The following is a 21,035-nucleotide window of genomic DNA, read 5'->3' as shown; positions in this document are numbered from 1 at the left end:
CCTGCACAGCAGGCAGGGCCTCCGTTCCCTTTTGCAACTGGCACCAGACACGCCACCTAGATTTGCACTAAATGTTCCCTGAAGGGAGGAAAAAGAACTTGTTGCCATGAAAACACATTTCTCTAGAAACTTTTTTGAAAAGTTGATTAACTTTTGGAAAAGATGAAAAACGAGTATAATGAACACTTGTATACCCTTCACCTAGATTCATATATATATACACACAGATATATATATACATACACCCACACAAATATACACATACACACACACCCACACACACACACACACACACATATACATACAGGCACACCTTGGAGATATTCTGGGTTCAGTTCCGGACCACCACAATAAAGTGAGGTATGCCTGTATATATACAAACATGCATATATGTGTATGTGTGTTTATGTATATGTATATGTGTGTATGTATATGTGTATATGTATGTATGTATATGTGTATATGTATGTATGTGCACATATTTTTCCCTGTACCATTTAAAGTAAGTTGTATACACCCCTACCTCACTGCGTATGTCTTAAGAACAAGGACACCAGCTGGGTGCGGTGGCTCATGCCTGTAATCCCAGCACTTTGGGAGGCCGAGACAGGCAGATCTCCTGAGGTCAGGAGTTCAAGACCAGCCCAGCCAACATGGTGAAAACCCGTCTCTGCTAAAAATACAAAAATCAGCCAGGCGTGGTGGCACGCGCCTGTAATCCCAGCTACTCGGGAGGCTGAGACAAGAGAATCGCTTGAACCTGGGAGGTGCAGTTTGCAGTGAGCCGAGATTGCGCCATTGCAATCCAGTCTGGGCAACAAGAGCAAGACTCTATCTCAGAAAAAAAAAAAAAAGAACAAGGACACGAGCCCACATAATCATGATCATGTGCTGATCATACCCATGAAATTTAACATTGAAACAATACTATTATCCAGTATACAGTTTGCAATGAAACTTCAATTGTCCCCTTGTCCTTCATGGCTTTTTCTTTTTAAATCCAGAATCCAAATAAGGCATTGCGTTTGGTTGTGAAGACTCTCTGGCCTCCTTTAATCCAGAACAGTCCTTACCGTTCTTTCACGCACTGGTATGTCCTACAGAAGCTCTCACCATCTGGGTTCGTCTGTTTCGTTAGATTTGGGTTGAACTTTTTTGGCAAAAATACAGGTTATGGTTCCCATCGAACCTCATCAGGAGGCACATAATCTAAGTGTCCCCCATCATTGGGCAAGTGGGGTCTGCCAGATCTCTTCATGGTAAAAGTGTATTTCCCCCTTTTATAATTAATTGAATTAAAATAATTTCCTCTTTATAATCCATGGAGTGACACTTTGAGACTAAGAACCTTCTGGGTCCCAACCACCTTTTCCTGAATGTCTTCAGTATCCAGTGATGATTTCTGCCTGAATCAGGTATTGGTTGAGTGACTTTCCAGCTCTATCCTCCCTTCTACACTTATTACCTGGTGTTCTTCAGCAAAGACCTTCCCCCTCTCCCCAGGGCTGGCAGCGTGATGTGTGGAGTCCAGTGCAAAACGAAAATGCAGAGCCTCTCTTTCAAAAAACAATTTCAAGATGGCAACAGCTGAGCACTAAACCAGGCACAGGGCCCATGTGGCCATGGTGGCTGCACACCCATGAAGCCAGCCCTGCCACAGCCCATACGTGTGTGCATCTCATCAAATGTCACTGCTCCCAAGTGGGGACCCACTTAGGCCAATGAGAGCTGCATCAGGCAGGCTCCTTTTTGATGTGTTCTTATCCGTTTTCAAGGGCTTTGTCCTTTCTGGAACAGTAAGATGCTCACAGGCCGGGCGCGGTGGCTCACGCCTGTGATCCCAGCACTTTGGGAGGCCGAGGCGGGTGGATCACGAGGTCAGGAGATCGAGACCATCCTGGCTAATGAAACCCCGTCTCTACTAAAAATACACAAAATTAGCTGGGCGCGGTGGCGGGCGCCTGTCGTCCCAGCTACTCCTGAGGCTGAGGCAGGAGAATGGCGTGAACCTGGAAGGCGGAGCTTGCAGTGAGCCAAGATTGCGCCACTGCACTCCAGCCTGGGCGACCAGTGAGACTCCGTCTCAAAAAAAAAAAAAAAAAAAAAAGAAGTAAGATGATCACAGGCTCACTTTGTTCTTTCCTTGACCTAAATCCAGAGTCAGTCATTTCTCCAAGAAACCTGGCTCCATTCAGTGAGGGGAAAGGTTGGTTAGAGCCAAGAGCTTCAGAGTTAGAGACCAAGCTCTTGTGCTGGGCATGCTTCCTGCCACTTGGGCATCATTGCTCCTGGCCCTCTTGGATGTGGAAGGGTCAGGTTTTCTTTAACATCATGAGTTGATACTGATTCCTCCCATTCAAATCCAGACAGGGCTTTTCCTCACCTGCCCGTCTTCCATCATTGCATCTCCCTCTGCCACAGTGAGAACCCTGGTTCCCAGCCCCTCCTGGGATTTCTCACTCTCTGTTTCCCACACTCACCAATAGCCTCTGCTCCCGACAACAAACCCACAACACAGAGTTCAAGATGTTTTAACTTTTTGTTCCTAAGAGTATATCCCAGCGATATATTCCACATTTACTTGATTTTTGTGCAGCTTACTGATTTGATGTACATTTAGTTTCATAAATCTGTACTTCACAGAAGGGTTCACCATTTTCCTTTTTTCTACATTTTCTTTTTGACTACATATAACATTTTGTATCATTCAAATCACACCTGTAAAAAGGAAATGTTCAAAGGAGTCTCCCCATCCCTGCCTTTCCCCCCTTTTCTCAGTCATCCTTCATAGGTAGTATTTTTACCCCCACAGGTAACCTTTTTCACCCCCACACGTAACCGTTTTTATTAGCTTTTCTCTTTCCTGATTCTATCTGAACAAAAAACAAGATTATTCATGGATCTTGAAAGGTAGCATACTACATGCCATCTTTTGCACTTTGCTTGAAAAGCACATTTGGTAGCCTCATCTGCATGTACTGTGTCTTTACTTTCTGGTATCAGTGGGATGAGAAAATGTGTTAATAAAAATGTGCCAGCAGAATCATTTATTAACAACAAAAAACATCTCTTCTAGCATCAGTTTTTAGGACCTCTCGATAAAATGAGGGGGGCTGGGGCCAGGCACAGTGGCTCATGCCTGTAATCCCAGCACTTTGGGAGGCTGAGGTGGGCAGATCACCTGAGGTCAGGAGTTCAAAACCAGCCTGACCAACACGGAGAAACCCTGTCTCTACTACAAATACAAAAAGCCAGGCATGGTGGCACATGCCTGTCGTCCCAGGTACTCCAGAGGTTGAGGCAAGAGAATCGCTTGAACCTGGGGGACGGAGGTTGCAGTGAGCTGAGATCACACCATTTCACTCCAGCCTAGGCGACACAGCAAGACTCCATTTCAAAAAAAAAAAACAAAACAAAACAAGTGGGCTGAACTAGTTGCTCTCTGAGGTCCCTTGACAATCTAGCAGCCTAAATTATCCTCCCAGGAAGGACACAATGTAAGACAGCAATAACCTTCATGTCTCAGGAACTAAACTCTATTTACTTCTGAACACCAGCAAAATTATGTTTGTAGTTGCAAAAGTTTTCAAGGGCATGTTGAAGACCTGGAGCCTTTGGACAGGGAGGCTGTGAGAAGGAAAAGAGAAATAATTAACAGACCAAATGTGGTTCCACATTCCTTTAAGCAAACTCAATATAAGAAAATGGAGACTTATAGAAAAGCAAAATTAGGGGCTAAATGTTTTTTTTGATGGAATCTGTTCTTTAGGGAAACTTTCACTTATAGGATCCTTTTAGATAGTATGTTTCTCTAGAGCATTGAAAATGATTCAATCTTCAAAAACCTGAGTCACCTTTTTTTCCAGAAACACCCTTGTGTTTATTATACATCTATCTGCAGTATCTGAATATAGATCTTTTAAAAAGCAAAAAGAATTGACTGGACGTGGTGGCTCATGCCTGTAATCCCAGCACTTTGGGAGGCCGAGGCAGGCAGGTCACCTGAGGTCAGGAGTTCGAAATCAGCCTGACCAACAGGGTGAAACCCCATCTCTACTGAAAATACAAAAATCAGCCAAACGTGTATTTTTAGTAGAGATGGGGTTTCATCATGTTGGGCAGGCTGGTCTCAAACTCCTCACCTCAGGTGATCTGCCCGTCTCGGCCTCCCAAAGTGCTGGGATTGCAGGCGTGAGCCACCACGCGAAGTCTTTTTCTTAACGTTAAGCACTAGGAATACACAGTAAATACACACTATAAAGTACTGTTTTTAAAACAGGATTTATTTGTTACATTATAAACTCGGCAGCACACGAAACCAAGTAGTGAATACATCTTTCTCCCCCCTTTTAAATGAGAGGCAACTTTTCGTCTCCCAGTGCTCTTGGGACCACAGAAAAGGGGACCAGGTAGATGGAAGGACTCAGCACTCTTGGGTAGGGGGTGCTTCGGGGATCTAAGTGGAAGAGGTGATAGGGCCGGTGGTCAGCTCAGGGACTGCCCCTGTTGGGGTCCAGGGCCTGCTGGTGTATCTGTACCTCTGCTGGGACTTTGGTAGCTCAGTGTTGCGCAGATACAAAATGTATGCCTCCGTGAGGCACACGATGTAAGTGCTGAAGTTCTGTGCAAATTTATTAGCACGAACTGAAGGTACTGTCATTGTTTAACTCATCCGACCTTTTAAATGGATAACCAACCTTGAGGCTTAATTGGATTTAAAAAAAAAATCAATTTCTAGCCATCGCATAGTGTTGAAATGAAGTGCTGCATTCTCAGGCAATTGTAAAATCAGTTTTGCTCAGGACTATTTTTTATTATTTACAACTTTAACATGACATTATCCATCTTGATAAGCGTTTTATGTACACACATACCTTTCATAAACAACCACAAACATACACGTACGTACACCAAGTCACGTCACAAAAGAATCATCATTTTCCGTTGAGCAGCAGGCTGATTCATCAGCAGCAATCTCTTCACACCAATTACACAAAAAACTGAGCTGGGGATAATGACATACCACTGTTTGCAAATCTCTCTCAGCCTCAGCCAGTCTCATCTTTGTAATAAGAAAAAAATCCTTGAGGAAGCTTTTTACCAAATCGCATCTTGACCATTAAATCTTTCTTGAGGAAGGTCATTTAATTTTATGGAAAGAAATGAAAAATTAAAATGGCATAAGCAGAAATAGTCCTGATCTGGAAATCAGAAAGCTGATGATTCTAGTTCTAGTTCTGTGGCTTTGGCAAGAGGGAATCTTGGGTCTCAGTTTCCCCCTCTGGAAAAGGGGGATGTTGGGATGGGGGGAGTTGTTCTCATTCCCCCACAGTTGATGAAAATGGAGGTCTATTATGGTGTCCTGAGTCAGAACAACAAGTTAAACACACACACACACACACACACACACACACACACATATTTAATCCCTCAGCACTTCCTCTGAGAAAAAGAGACCAAATGATGCATAACGAGGGTCTTCTGCCTCCACAACATGTAATCATTTGGATGATTAGCTAAAAGCAATTATAGAATTGTAGTTGACAAACAGAAAATGCTAAGCCCAGTGGTCTCTTGTAACTGAGCCTCATTTAAATGTGCATTGTGTTGAATGGAGCCTCATTTAAATGGTCCATCTTAGCCAGATTACGGAACTGAAGTGGAGAACCACACAGTTACCCTAAGCATTCAGGACAGTCCAGAGAGCTAATTTGGCCAATTGGACAAATGATTATTTTCTTTTGCCTCAATTGACCAGATAATTGTACACAAGTCTCTGCCATTTGACTCCATAGAATGTCCCTTTGTGTAGTAAGAAAGCCTGGTCATAGACTGGTACCATGACGTCTGTCCGAGGGTGGCATGGAGCTGGGGACAAGACACACAGCTGACACCCACCATCTAACTCTGAGTCCTAAATCAGAAGCACTTTCACACGTGCTGAAAGTCTCTGCTTGCACCTAGAGCTCTCATTAGTTCCTTCTAATACCCATCACTTGGGAGGAGGTTGTTTTCAAAACAGAATTAAACAAAACCATCAGGCAACAAGGTTAGAAGTGGAGTCTGGGTGGCCAAGAAAATTAAGTTTTTTGTTTGCTTTCTGTTTTTGAGACAGAGTCTCACTCTGTCGCCCAGGCTGGAGTGCAGTGGTGAGATCTCGGCTGACTGCAAGCTCCGCCTCCCGGGTTCACCCCATTCTCCTGCCTCAGCCTGCCAAGTAACTGGGACTACAGGTGCCCACCACCATGCCCAGATAATTTTTTGTATTTTTAGTAGAGATGGGGTTTCACTGTGTTAGCCAGGATGGTCTCAATCTCCTGACATCATAATCCACCCGCCTCAGCCTCCCAAAGTGCTGGGATTACAAGCATGAGCCCCCGTGCCCTGCTTTTTTCCTTTTTTTTTTTTAAAGATGGAGTCTCGCTCTGTTGCCCAGGCTGGAGTGCAGTGGCACAATCTCGGCTCTCCGCAACCTCTGCCTTCTGGGTTCAAGCAATTCTCCTGCCTCAGCCTCCCTGGTACCTAGGTTTACAGGCACGTGCCACCACACCCAGCTTACTTTTGTATTTTAGTAGAGACAGGATTTCACTATGCTGGCCAGGCTGGTCTTGAGCTCCTGACCTCAAGCGATACACCTGTCTTGGCCTCCCAAAGTACTGGGATTATAGGTGTGAGCCTCTGCGCCGGGCCAAGAAAATTAGTTTTTAAGAGCCAATATACACCAAGATATACAATTCTAGGCATGCATTCATGTGCATGCACAGTGCTAAGTTCTGAAATGTAGCTCATGCTGGATGAACCAGGTCTGCCTACCTAAATCTTAGAATGGAAACTTACCATAACTAATTGATGAATTAGAACCACAGAGAAGCAGGAAGTCTTTGTGATGAGCTGTCTTCCCTACACCCAACTAGGGATATCCCTTCTGTGAAAAGCTCTCTCCACATGGTCCCACATGGCTTAACTAGGGTAAGGGATGCCGATGATCAAAATTAAGGCCACATGTAGAATGACATGCTCTCCTATTAGATTTAGATAGAAATGGTGCTAGGAAAATAGGCTAGGTAAATTTTGTTGTGGCTACAGAACTATGGCAGACAGACCGGGAAGGATTCTAGATTGCTCAAACGTTGGATCAGGATCAGACTTCTTATAGGATGGTCGCTAAATTTCCAGAGGAAATCTATATCCAGCCTGTTTACCTGCTGTCAAAGTGAGCATTCAAAGGGACACCCCAATGGTCTCCCACTTCCAGGCCTCCTGGCAAGTCATGCCTCCAAGTCATTGGTGGCATCTTGCAGCTCTCCACTGACAGCAATGCTTCTTCGGATTGTGTCTGCATACTCTTGTAGCACTGGTTCAAGACTGGGCCACCAAAGACTTAGCTGAGAACGTAGCCCAAGAGGTCACCAGTTACATGGGTGTTGTACCTTTATGTGGTCCTCTTCGGGATGGAAGATTTCTTTAATGTTATTAAGTATCATTGCCGGTCAGAATATTCTTGAACCCTATGGCAAATGTCTCTCCTTTCAGAGTGGATTTGATTCTTGGACAGAGCCAGTGGCCAACATGTGAGTTGGGGAAATGTAATTTCTAAACAAAAAACAAGGTGAGAGCGCAAGAGGAGGTCGTTTCTTTTGTGTAGTTTGTCAACAGGCTCTGAAAGGAACTGCTGTTGAGTCACCGCAGCACCTCAAAACCAAACACCAAGTGCGCCAAGGAGACCTGGCATGACAGCTGCTATTTTTTGTATGCATAAGTTCTGGTGACGAAACCACATACCCCTACCATCACTCAGGTCCACATCTCCCACCAGCAAAACATATGCATCAAAGTCAAGTTTCAGGACAAAGGTCCTCCTTGGAGGACCCCAGGACGGGCACAATCAAGGGGAAACATAGTCTTGGCTTTGAGTTCAACTGGCAGACACTGTCTCTGAAGTTTTTGGTGTAACAAAGTAGGAAAAAATGTCATTTAGAAAGTTAAGTCTCCTAGAGCCTGTGTGTAAGAACTGCTTCTCAACAAGGCACATCACAGTTTTATTTGAAGATTTCCAAATGTTTCTTGGTATGTATATAAAGCACATATTTTCATAAGAAAAATAATTATCTGCCTTTTCGGCAGTTGTTCTTTTTGTATATTGGATAGCAAATAGATTGTCCCTTTGAAAGCATCCATAATGATAGATCAACTTGCAGACACTGAGGCAAAGGCCTCAGGCACAAAACAGTCAGGGGCCCAAAGGATCACAAAACTGGCCAGGCCCTCTCCTAACACAAATGCATTGGAAGAAACCATGAACCCATTGTTAAATTAATACTAGGATTACAGGATGTTCTTTAATCTGCATGATTGCTTTATTGTACAAAAAGTTTCCAGTAACAGTAAATTGGTTTTAAAAAAGGACAAAAAAGTCATTTTGGATAGAAGCGCTTCACTAATTGCTTTATTTAAGCATACAAGAAAAAAAGTCTTATCTGACCAATTAGGTTGGAAGGGTTTTATTACCTTTAAGAAGCTATTAGCTAGGATAAAACACTGAAAGCACTTGTGTCAAAACAAATAAATAATGTAAATAACGCTCTCTCAATTAGCAGAGAAAGCAGTGAATCCGTTAAATCAGAGACACACACCACTTCACAAGCATGGCTCAGCCAGCACCACCACCCCCAAAACGAACGAAACAAGAGACAGCAGTTTTCAGTTACAATCTTGGGAAAGATCAGGAGCTTTGGAAAATGGATGGTAAACATGTCTGTTTCTCCTTCTACCTCCACTCAACCTGAGCTACCCCTGGACACTTTAAAGGAGGCATGTGTCCAGAAGTTGCGTCCAGGGATGCCCAGAGGGAGCCTGCCCTGCTAGGCCTCCTCTCAGAGGGTGCATCCCAGGCAGAGGAGACTGGCCTGGGTGATCATTACCTCCATGGCCCAACAGAGTGTGGAAAAGCATGAGGTGCCCACAGACCATGGCTGTCAGCGAGTAAAGGGAAAGAAACCCTGAGGTACCATGATTCTTTTCCTCCAATGCTACTGATCTCTCCCCAAGTACAGGCTCAACAGAAAAATACAGTGGTTTGAGGACTCCAAGAAGTCAGCACACAGGCCCGGGGCCAGCTCCAGGCTGGGTCTGTCTCTCTCCCACCTTGGGAAACCAGTTACAGCGCCAGTGCCCTGGCTTCAGGTGGAAAGGGACAGCTCTCCCACCCAGACGGGATCTTTAAAACTATTTTTGTTTTTTTTTTTTTTTTGAGACGGAGTCTCACTCTGTCACCCAGGCTGGAGTGCAGTGGCGTGATCTCGGCTCACTACAACCTCTGCCTCCCGGGTTCAAGCGATTCTCCTGCCTCAGCCTCCTGAGTAGCTGGGATTACAGGCGTGTCCCACCACGCCCAGCTAATTTTTGTATTTTTAGTAGAGATGGGGTTTCACCATGTTGGCTAGGCTGGTCTTGAACTCTTGACCTCATGATCCGCCTGCCTTGGCCTCCCAAAGGCTGGGATTACAGGCGTGAGCCACCGCGCCCAGCCCCTCCTTAAAACAATTTCTAATCAGATCCATTATTTTACCCAAATGGGTTGAGGGGACAAAAACCAACCCTCATCACCCTATTTGGTGAAAATAAATATAAATAAATGATGATCCTCTCTTAAAGGGTCATTTTCCTTCAGGGGTTTATAAGACTCAGCACTTTAAAAAGCTTGAACAGGAATCCGGTATTGCCACTGTGGACTGTTTTTGAGGCAGGTTCCCTAATTTGGACAGCCCCACTCCTAAGAGCAGCAGATCTAATTTGGAATGTCTCAACCATGGGTTAAAATCAGCCGGGATGAAAGGACACCTGCAGTGACTCTCAACCGCTGATGAGGTGCTGGCTTCTTATTCTCCAGCCCTCCTTCCTAAACAATGCTTGTCATGGAATACCAGGTCTGCTTCCTGAAATGCCAGGGTCCCTCTAGGTCCTTATCATTCCACAGCCACATCAGTAATAAGAAAACCAGTGGCTACCTGGAAGTGGCACCAACTTGGAAAGGGAGGGCTGGGCAGGGGTTTGGACGTTAAGCCCATGAGCTGTTTGGACAACTTCAGTCTCTGGAATTGAGTTTAAATTTCTGTAAACAACTTCAAAGTCAATTCTAGAGAGATATTTTATGTGACTGGTCCAAATAAAACACATTTAATGAGGTCATATTCTTCCTAAACTTTTTAAAGAAGCAAAAACAATGGAAAAGCCATTAAAATTTACACAAAGACCATTAAGACTCTACTGGTGTCAATTAAAACAAGGCCAATAAAACATGAACAACTTCAAAGTTACCATCACTATCCACACTGTTCTACAGTTATACGAATATATTCAAGCACCATATTGATAATAGGTAGGTAAATGACAAAGTCCTACTTTGGCGATCTAACCCACGCTCACACAAACGAGGAGCTTCCTAGTCAAGATGCGCCCAGTCCTTGGCAATGTGCCTGCTTCCTGGGCATTGCTCAGCGGCAGGCAATGGAACAGCCAATAAATCAAATCGCTGGTGGAATATTTTACTTTGAAATGGAGTGATGTTTGGTTAATAATCTGAGATCCACTAATCCTAAATGGGGTGACCCATTTAAAATGGCCTCTGTGTAAATTCACAGTTCATTAAACAGAGTCTGGTTTGCACAGGGCATTATGTAGTTAGTATATAACTCATGGATTGAGCAAGGATGGCTGGGGATACCCACGGGGACACACTGGCTGAGTCTGGTGGCTTTCATAACACTGTCAAGCTTTCTTTTAATGTGAGATTCATTTAAATCACTAACTTAAATGTAGGCGGTTTTGCTTAGTAACCTCTTTTGGTTTACAGTAGAAAATGCAGTGCAAACATTTTAAATGAGGAATATTCCATTTACAATTAATTTAAACTTATGAAGCTGTTTCAACTGGCCTATCTAAATGTGTTAATTAACATCAATGATGGTTTCTTATTTTTCACACTTTGTTACTCTGATCATTAACAGTGATGGAAAAGCTAAATTAAGTTAATGGGGAACGGATTATAAATTCTTAAAGGACTTCTTAGTTTGTTTTCAACTGGAAAATATATAGAGAAAGATGAAGAGGCATCTTTGCCTCTACTCATCAATTTTTGGTAACAAATTTCTTAAAAACCAGATGGTTTAAAGAAAATTTTTCCAAAAATTATTTTAACATTCTGCTCAGACATGGCTGCTAAAAAAATAGCATATACACATACAATACTGAACAGCTTCTGCAGTGCCTGTAAACTCTCAGCTCATTTTCTCTTTCTAAAAAAAATATATATATTATAACTGATCAGAACTCAATCTCTATTGTGCAGCAGTACCAAAGGTTCTTCAATTCTCAACAATGAAGGAAAAACAAAAACCCATTCCCCGGACCGCTTGAGCAGGACTAGGGGAGGAGGAGGCCGTGGATGGTAAGGTTCGCTGCCCGGACGCCCTCGGATTCCTCGAGGCTGCACCTCTGTGGGCAGCTGGCGGGGCGCAGGCCAAGCCCCTCACACCCGGGAGATCCACACGTGCGGCACACACGAAAACCCAATGCCACTTATCGAGACTTCACGCCAACGAGGACAACAATGAGCACAATGATGATGACAAATAATATTAAAATCACAAGCATCTTCCGATTCTTCTTTTGATACTGTTCTGCCTACAAAAAGAGGAGGGAAAAAAGGCCGTCATTTTCCCCAAAATCCCAGATCAGGTCCCACTTGTTTCCAGAATGAGGCTTCCAGATCTCTCTGCACAGTGACTGAGGTCTCTGCTACAGGCTACATGATTGTAATCCCTCCATCAATCCCAGGGAATTCAATCACCAGGAGTGGAAGAGCCCCATGATCCCGGAGCTGCTTATTTACCCTGGACGTGGAAATGGACTTGTCGGAAACCTACTACTAAGACAAAGGCTGACAGGGAAGTGAAAGCTCATGCTTCCGTGTACAGCTGGACGTGCTTCTCCCTGCTTCTCCTCCTACAGGCCGTGGCAAGCGCCCCTGCAGCAAGGGCCGCCTGTTCCTGCTCCGTGTTCTTGAAGCGAAGGCACAGCTCCTTCACCGCGGAAGGAAACAACGGGCTGGAGGACCGTACCTGGCAGGTAGGCAACAGATGCCCAAAGAGGCCCCATTTCAACCTCCCCTAAATTTGGAAACAAGAACTCATCGTTTGAAATAAAAACACACGTGTGCCCCATGGATGTCATACGCATAAAGATCCCTCTGAGGCGCATCCTCCCAGTGCTGCTAACAATACAGCAAAGGAGCTCTCCAAGCTCCATCTGGGCACCAGGCCTCACCCTGCACATCTCTTCACCCGAACACCGCATCCTGGAAGCTCGGCAGGAGCGCGGGAACTCCACCATGCCCGGTGGAGAAATGCCAAAGGGCCCTGCCTGGCTGGCGAAAGACACACAGCACTGAGAAAGGAGAGCCAGAGGACAGCAGAGTTCAGAGGGCGCCGGGACGCACGTCCAGAGAGAGCATGCGCTGCCTCTTCCAGACCTTGCTATGGCACAGAAGGGAGGAGGAGACAGTGGGAAGGCAGCCCTGGCGAGAATGGCAATCTCTCCTGCTCCAACCCCTACGGTGGGCTTGTTCCCTGAGCCTGCCCGCCCACCTGGAGGAGCCCCTCATTCACCAGGAGGAAACATCAGGCAGGGAAAAGCACCGGAGAGTCCGGTCATGGGGAGCAGCTCCCGACGCTCAATCACCCTTAGACTAGCCGACTGCCGAGCACGCGGCCAGTCGCGCGTGCTGCCTACAGCCTTGTGGCTGGAGGGAAGATGGAGCACGCTGACTTTTCTAATAAGTAACCCAGAACACCAGGGAAGCCAGTACTAAATAATATACTGTAAAACCTCTCAAAATGATTTATAAAGTAGAATCTAAAACAAAATTTTTAGTTCCCACTAGATTTGCTCACTCCCGCAGAGAAAGCTTTTCCTTTTATCTGTGTTATATTACAAAACATATTTCACTAGTTTTTATTTAAGAAACTTCAAAACCAATGCATAATTCAGCAGCACATCAGAACCTGGGTATTACAGAGTGAGAAACTAAAGTTAGTTTTCACTTTTAATAGACAGGGCTTGGCAACCAAATTAATCTAAATGCTTAAAAAACCCCTGCATAGACGAGGTCAGAATTCTCTTCCCCACCATAGGCTGAAGTCTCATATCCACCCACACGTGGCAACAAGCCCCCTGATAAGACAGCTCAGGGCTTCTGGTTAGACTGGTGCAAGGGCTGACTTTTTGTAAACCCAATACTGCTGTTAGATGGGGTGATCTCTGTGATCTCTGGTATAGGAAGCGACTGATTTTAGAAAAATGGTAGCGTAGTCCAGTAGTGAAATGGCAAAACACTCATTATATGGCTAGAAACTCCACTGAGTCCCAAAGACACAAGGAAATGGATATGACTTAATTTGTGAAGTATTGTTATATTCCTTTTAAAGAAAATATGTAACCAATTATATATGGGAGTCTCCAGCAGTTTATGCATGTTTCTCATAACTGATAAAATTCCTAAGATGCTTTCCATCTATTTTTTTAAAAGAAAGAATATCATAAAAAACATCCCTGAGGCCAGGCGCGGTGGCTCATGCCAGTAATCCCAGCACTTTGGGAGGCTGAGGTGGGCGGATCATAAGGTCAGGAGATCGAGACCATCTTGGCTAACATGGTGAAACCCCATCTCTACTAAAAATACAAAAAACTAGCCGGGCGTGGTGGCAGGCGCCTGTAGTCCCAGCTACTCAGGAGGCTGAGGCAGGAGAATGGCGTGAACCCGGGAGGCGGAGCTTGCAGTGAGCCAAGATCGCACCACTGCACTCCAGCCTGGGAGACAGAGCGAGACTCCTTCTCAAAAAAAAAAAAAAAAAAAAAAAAAAAACACAAAAACATCCCTGGAACAGCTGCCTTATTAGCACAGAATAAAAGAATTACTACTCTACTCTCACTTCAACAAACTTCTCTTTTCTCAAGGTAATATACAGATATGCTGTGATAATTAAAGAGAAAATTAGATTTTTATCTTCTCCAGAATGATTCTCCACGAGCAATTCATCAGAAATGTGTCACAACAAGAGAGGCCCAAGTCAGTGGCAACAAGCACACAGATTTTCAACACATATTTTAGCAAATGCCCAACTGATTTCCTAAAACGAGAAGCATCAAAAAAGAATGAAATATTTTATAAAAGGAAGAACTCCAATTCCTTTAGAATTTACTGTCACAAAAAGGGGTTCTTGGCAATTTTTGATTTAAGTGTGAGATACACCTGGAATCATTAACTACAATAAAACGGCAACAGACCCCACAACTGGCTTTAAATGAAATGACGAATCCCTTTTTACACTACTGTATTGAGAGTGGACAACACAGACAAGAATGCTGAAGATCGTTATGGTGGAAGAGAACCTTCTTACCAATTCTTGATTATTTGAAAATAGTTCCTAAAATTCCCAACTTTTGAAAGACATGTTATTACCTTGTGAAGCTGTTTCAAGCCATCTTCGGTTTTGATACAGGACTGTTCAACGTTATAGTCAATTCTATCAAGGACCGTACCCTAGGTAATAAATAACAGTTACAGACAATCAACAATGGCAACTGTGAAAATTGAACATCAAAAATGAGATATGCAAATTACAGACATCAGCATCCATAAGATGATATTTTCTTTCCCTGTATGCTGCACGTACACACGGAGGGCTCTGGAGTTCACCCGCAAGCGGTGTCAGGAGTTACTGCCATCACGTCTAGCTCACGAGAAAGAAGTACTGACAGATTGAGGTTTCCTTATTAGTTTCAGTTACCGTAGAATATGCCACATTCAGACTTACTGGGGCCTTAAACAATATATGGTTCAGTGGACAGAGGCTCTGACCAGCACAGAAGCTCTGTGCCCCTTTGCTGTCTACATACTTGGATTCAAGTAAGCAGAGACCACCAGGTAAGCTCGACCCTGTTATGAGTAGACCTGCAAATTGACTATCATGTCTGTAAACGTGGATACACATCTCTATGGGTCAGAGCAGAAAATGGTAAACTCCAGTCTACCACCTAAAATTAAAAATTCGGACTCAAGGGGAAGATGTTTAATTGTTTAATCTCTTAATACAAATTGGAAGAAGTAGACACTGGGCTATGAGGAAGAACAGAGCTTTTATTGGAAACATGTTGGATAAGAAGAGAGAGCAGTTCACTGGGAACCGCTGGAGTAATTAATGTAACTGGATCTTCCAGAGCCTGAACACTCCATTCTGCAGTTGGTTTCAGGGGGATCAGGACCCAAATCCCTGCTGGCAAGATAATAAAATGCCCTAATCAGATTTTAACAGTGAACAACAATTTAATTCTACTTGAAAGCTAGTGGTTCCAATCGCCATTACACAATAACTGCCAAAATTAGAAGGGAAATCTTCTATATTATCACAATCATTGCTGAGCTTGGTCAGAGTCAACACGGTCTCTACAGTAGGGTGCTCACATGAGTACCCTCGAGGCATGGGAAGAGAATATTAGAACTTCTATTTATTTTTTATCAAAAAAGATTTATTAATATTCTTATAGGGAATGACAGTAGCCTATGTATATAATTTTGTAAATACACACATCTTCAGGCTGAGTGTCCCTTATCTGAAACGCTTGAGACCAGAAGTATTTTGGATTGGGGATTTTTTTTAGATTTTGGAATATTTGCATACACATAATGAGATATTCTGGATGGGACCCAAGTCTAAACACAAAATTCATTAATATTTCATATGCCTTATATACATGGCTTGAAAGTAATTTTATACTATATATATATATTTTTTGAGACAGTTTCACTCTTATTGCCCAGGCTGGAGTGCAATGGTGCAATCTCGGCTCACTGCAACCTCCACCTCCCAGGTTCAAGCAATTGTCCTGCCTCAGCCTCCTGAGTAGCTGGGATTACAGGCACCTGCCACCATGCCCAGCTAATTTTTTTGTATTTTTAGCAGAGACAGGGTTTCACCATGCTGACCGGGCTGGTCTCGAACTGCTGACCTCAGGTGATCCACCTGCCTCAGCCTCCCAAAGTGCTGGGATTACAGGCGTGAGCCACCGCACTCGGCTACAATATTTTTACTAGTTTTGTGCATAAAACAAAGTTTTGACTGCAACCTGTCACATGAGGTCTTGTGTAGGAATTTTCCACTTGTGGCATCATATCAACACTCAAAAAGTTTCAAATTCTGGAGCATTCTGAACTTCATATTTTCTAATTAGGGATGCTATGTATATATTCATAAACATATGTATGTGTGTGTGTACACACACACACACACACATATAAAATGACAGGTGCACACACACATGTTGGGGGAATTGGCTCCAATTTTTTTCCCTGAAAGGAGTACAGGAAAAAGAAGGAACAGATAGTATGGCAGGAAAACCTATTCACGAGGAAGGCCAGCTCACATACCTGTTCTACAATCATCGCTCCTAAGTCCCTGAATATTTCATTCAGGTCAGAAATGGATTGTACAATCTGGCGAATCTCTCGTTCCCGCTCTTCCACCATCAGTGTGTTCTGCTCCACCAGAACTAACTGGTCATCTGTAAAACCCTAGCAAAATAGTGCACAATTTGTTGGATAGATTGTTTTCCCCTCTCAGGAAAGCTATGGTGTACTTGTTTAGATATAATTTAAAGACAATAATTTAAAGAAAATGAATTCTGAAAATATTTCTACAAAGCACATAAATAATAAGCAAGCACTTATTTTTCCCTAACAGGAAAGATTCAAACTCCCTAAGCCAGCAGGATCTAAAGCTCTGAGGCCATAGCAGGGAAGACAGAAGCCCACGTCTGCAACTCTGCAAGGGCAGATAAACAAAACCCCTGGGACAGCCCTCTACTTCTCTGGGCCCTTCCTAAGAAGGCAGGGTGTTGACCACTTTCCCAAAGGCTCTGGAAAGCAGATTACAAGGTCTCTCTGTGGCCTTTGGAAAGGAAGAAACAGTATGGCTGTTCTTCCACCTGCTACAAAAACAACTTGATGAATATACAAGTCAACTGTACCAATCCATTGACACTGTGCAGAAGTTCGAGGTCAAGGAGGAGAGAGCAGCAGAATGGGGTGCACAGACACAGTAATCAGCTTTGCAGCCACTCACATACCCGATGGTAAAGAGTATGATCGTCTCCATCATCCACTAGTGGTACTGATGTGTCGAAAAAATGCTGGGATCTTTCCTCTCGATTCTTCATGCCTATCACAGATAGGAATTCACCTTACTTGAATATGTAGACCATCCCGGGTATTGTTCTACCATTAAAAGGGGGAATTCTAGAGTAAACTCCAACAGTCAAAATTGAGATATTCTTAGCCGCTTTAAAGAAGCCTAACTCCAATGGGGGTGGAGGGAGAGTAAAGAATTACAAACATACAACAATATGCAGGCATTTGGGATTATTCAAGACAAAGTCACAGTGTAAATGTGCACAATTCACTTGATGCCAAGACAAAAATGACACAACCATCTGAGAATTTCTAAGTGAAACAGAAATATTTAATCTAACTGCTGTTACAAAACATTAAAAAAAAAATCAGCATTTCTCTCTAGAAGCATCTCTAATAAGAATTCCATATGGCCCTAATCAAATTTTGGAAGTAATAAAATTAAAATACAAATGTGCCAGTTGTCAGAGGGAGGGTGAACTGAAGTTTTTTTTGGAGTATGTGGGGACTTTATTGATTACAATGGCAATTTTTAAAAAACCCAGTTTACAGGGTGATGAGAATAAGAAGAGAGCTGAAATCTGGCTTTGCACTATTTGGGAAGGAAAGGTCTGTTGGGTGAAACCCATGGTGCCAGCAGAGGAAGTGTTTCAAGAACCCTGGGGAGGGTTTCTCAGGCGCTCTCCAACACTTTGGTTGTTATGCAAATACGTGGCTTTCAGTAATAACAACTGCTTTTTACCTATTGAAGAGCAGCTCTCCCAAACCCCAACATCTAGAAAACAACAGGTTTTTAAAATGTGCTTGATTTTCAAATTCTTGCAGCTTGACACAAAACAAATTTTGTTTGCTGAGATGCTGAACTATCTTGGTGCCCTCCCCCAGCCTTGGTTGGTACCCCACGCTGTGCCTTCATTCCAAGCCAGGGTTTCACATGAGGAGGAGGCTTCCCTTTATTGCATAAGGTGTGAACGTGTTCAAAAGGTAACAATGAAAGGTATTGGACTAAATGAAAAATTAGTCGCAAAAAAGAAAACATAAAGTGCTTTTCTTACTCAAAATCCCTTCACTAGGCCCGGGCAGCACTCACGTTTGAGGTAGCCTGACTGTGCGTGCCGGAAGCTGGTGGAGAGTTCCTGCAGGGCCTGCGCCAGCGAGGCCACCACGTTCCCAAGCAGCCGCCCCTCCTGCTCGGAGCAGGCCCGGGCCCGGCTCGGCAGGGCCTGCACGGCACGCTGGCACCTGTGGAAGAGCTAAGAGAACAAGCCCGAGGCTCAGGGCAAGCCTGGGAGAGAAGCCCCTCTGCTAACACTGCCATCATCACAAGCCAGAGAGAGAAGTGAGAAGCTCTGTTCACTCAGGCTGGTTTAGAGAAAGGTGAACAGATAAAAGGAATCTGTGGCTTAATTTATACACACAGAAAGACTTCACTAGATTTCAGCTCCTGCCGTGTAAGGCCTGCTGTATGCCCAGCTGCTCACGTATCACGTTAGACAGGCTGAGTATCCCTCATCCGAAATGCTTGGGATCGACAATGTTTAGGATTTCAAATTTTGGGAGATTTTGGAATATTTGCAGAATACCTACTAGTTGAATACCCCAATCTGAAAATTCGAAATCCAAAATGCTCCAATGAACATTTCCTTTGAGTGTCATATTGGCACTCAAAAAAAAGTTTCAAATTTTGGAGCATTTTGGATTTCAGATTTTCAGATTAGGAATGGTCAACCTGTATTATCATATATCATATTATTATTGCATTCCTCTCATTTAATCCCTAACAAGCATCCTATGAGGATGATACTATTATTATTAGTCCCATTTTACAGATGAGAACACTAGAGTCAGAGGGATTAAATGAGAATCATGTAACTGTTAAACTGATAAGAGTCAGGTTTCAAACATTCCAAAACCCCAGGGCTTTTCTCAAAGCACCATATTCCTCTGATAATTAGCACCCAGGAGACTTAAGTAAAAAATGTAAACAATGAAGTTTAAACACTAGTCCTATTATTTTAAAATTAATCAAATTTAGTATTTTATAAAAATTTTTTCTAGGATACTAAGTTGTTTTTTCAATTATGAGGACTATATTTTAGCATTAAAATTTCTTACCACTAGTATACGATATTAGTTATACATTTTAAAATCAAAAGATTGAACTCGATAATGTTTGAAATTTCATATTTACTTTATTACTTTATCAGTCCACAGTAGTATCTGCCAACAATTGAAAAACAGTCCCCACACCTCCAAGGCCTCACAGGTACCTACGCTGACAGTTGGAGGACTTCTGGGCCTACTGAGGTCCCTTTGAGAACTTCGGGTTGGGAAATGAACTCCAGGAGACTGACTCTGAGTAACACTCTAGTTTCTGAGATTGCCATGAGAAGGCTCACTGGTTTCCCCAGGACTCACTTGCACTCCTCACCTGAGTGATCTCTTGGGTAGTTATCTCAATGGCATGTTCCTCTTCACTGCTGTCATCCAGGGTGGGTCTGTTTAAATGCTTGTCATGAAGGCTGGCCAATTCTTTCATCTTCTGCTTAATCCGGCCAACATCATACTGAATCTAAGCAAATGAAGTCACAGAACTCCACTGATGCCAGGCAAGCTATTGGTCTGCCTCCGAGACAATCAGCTACACTCAGCATACAGAATGTGGTCTTCAGCAAACTTGTTGGCTTGCTGATGTGTGAGCAGCTTTAATTCAAATTACCAGAAAATCACATAGCATTCTTCCTTGTTGCATGGTTTTCAATTTATTCCTATAATTCAGGTAGTTACTACCAGTGTTAAAACTAAAGCTAAAATCATTAACACACACATAAGACAACTTAACCTGAAGTATTTCTAGAAATATACATTCAAGTGCGGCCAAATTCGTTTATATGACAGATATCTTAAAATACATTGTCATAATTACTTAAAAAAACAAGATGGTATGAAACTAACATGCAACTTACTTCATCCACTCCATCCACCCATTTAGGAGGTGACCGTTTTGTCACACCAATTGCTGCTTCTGGATCTAAGCTGATGCCTGACACAAGTGCCATACGGTCATCAGCAAGCTACAGGAAAGTAAAGGGACAGGAAAAAAATTATTCCAATCTAATTTAGATACAAATACTCTTACTCTCTTAAATGTTGCTCCCTGAAAAGATACAGAAAGGAGTGAATGTTTACTCTCTCTTAAATGTCGCTCCTTGAAAATATATAGAAAGGAGTGAATGCACTTGCCTGTATTATAAACTTGCTTTTGATAACTGCTAGGATTTGGATTGTTCTCCTATCTTTTCATGCACCAGCTCTTAATTTCCTTGGATATACTTGAGAACGTGAATTTGACTTGATCTGGCTATAGAAATGTAATGAAAAAGTCAACAATAGATCCTTAAAATAAATACCTCTTAGTACTAGTACTGTGATAGAACCGCAAGAACCGCAATGATTCGTGTGATCAGTTACAAGTGGAAAAAAAAAAAAAACTAGGTGGTAAATGAAACAACTACAAAATGCTCAATAGTAGCAAGGTTTACTTAAATACGCTTAGCTTATTTTGGAAAGAGGGCTGATCCAGTTATCTCAGTCACACAGTCATTAACCACGTGTTAAGATGTGTGAAACAACTGCCTAAAACTGCTAGCAAATTATCTACCATTTGGCAAAAGCAGTCCTTAAGATCTCAATGCAATCTTACACTGTCATTTCTTTTCTTCAGTTAAATGTCCACAGGCAACATTTCCCCTTATTTTGAAACGATATCGATGGTTCTTGTTTATTTTAACTA

General features: G+C 43.0%; 1 protein-coding gene across 12 annotated transcripts in view; it reads right to left on the bottom strand.

The window, feature by feature from the left end:
* Positions 1-8,338: 8,338 nt before the first annotated feature.
* STX16 (syntaxin 16) overlaps positions 8,339-21,035 on the bottom strand; it is a 28,407-nt gene continuing 15,710 nt past the window's right edge. For 4 of the 12 annotated variants that reach the window (XM_077948134.1, XM_015148681.3, XM_015148682.3 and 1 more), the window contains 7 exons: positions 20,209-20,316; positions 19,674-19,814; positions 18,333-18,495; positions 17,182-17,273; positions 16,484-16,627; positions 14,519-14,599; positions 8,339-11,682 (listed from right to left, as the gene is read on the bottom strand). In XM_077948134.1, coding sequence (XP_077804260.1) covers positions 11,578-11,682; positions 14,519-14,599; positions 16,484-16,627; positions 17,182-17,273; positions 18,333-18,495; positions 19,674-19,814; positions 20,209-20,316 — 834 coding nt within the window. In that variant the 3' untranslated portion in view covers positions 8,339-11,577. 12 annotated transcript variants of the gene reach the window in all.

Source organism: Macaca mulatta, chromosome 10 (genome assembly GCF_049350105.2).
Source record: "Macaca mulatta isolate MMU2019108-1 chromosome 10, T2T-MMU8v2.0, whole genome shotgun sequence".
Lineage (NCBI taxonomy): Eukaryota > Metazoa > Chordata > Mammalia > Primates > Cercopithecidae > Macaca > Macaca mulatta.
Note: the sequence above shows the minus strand (reverse complement) of the source record. Positions and strands in the feature narration are given on the sequence as shown.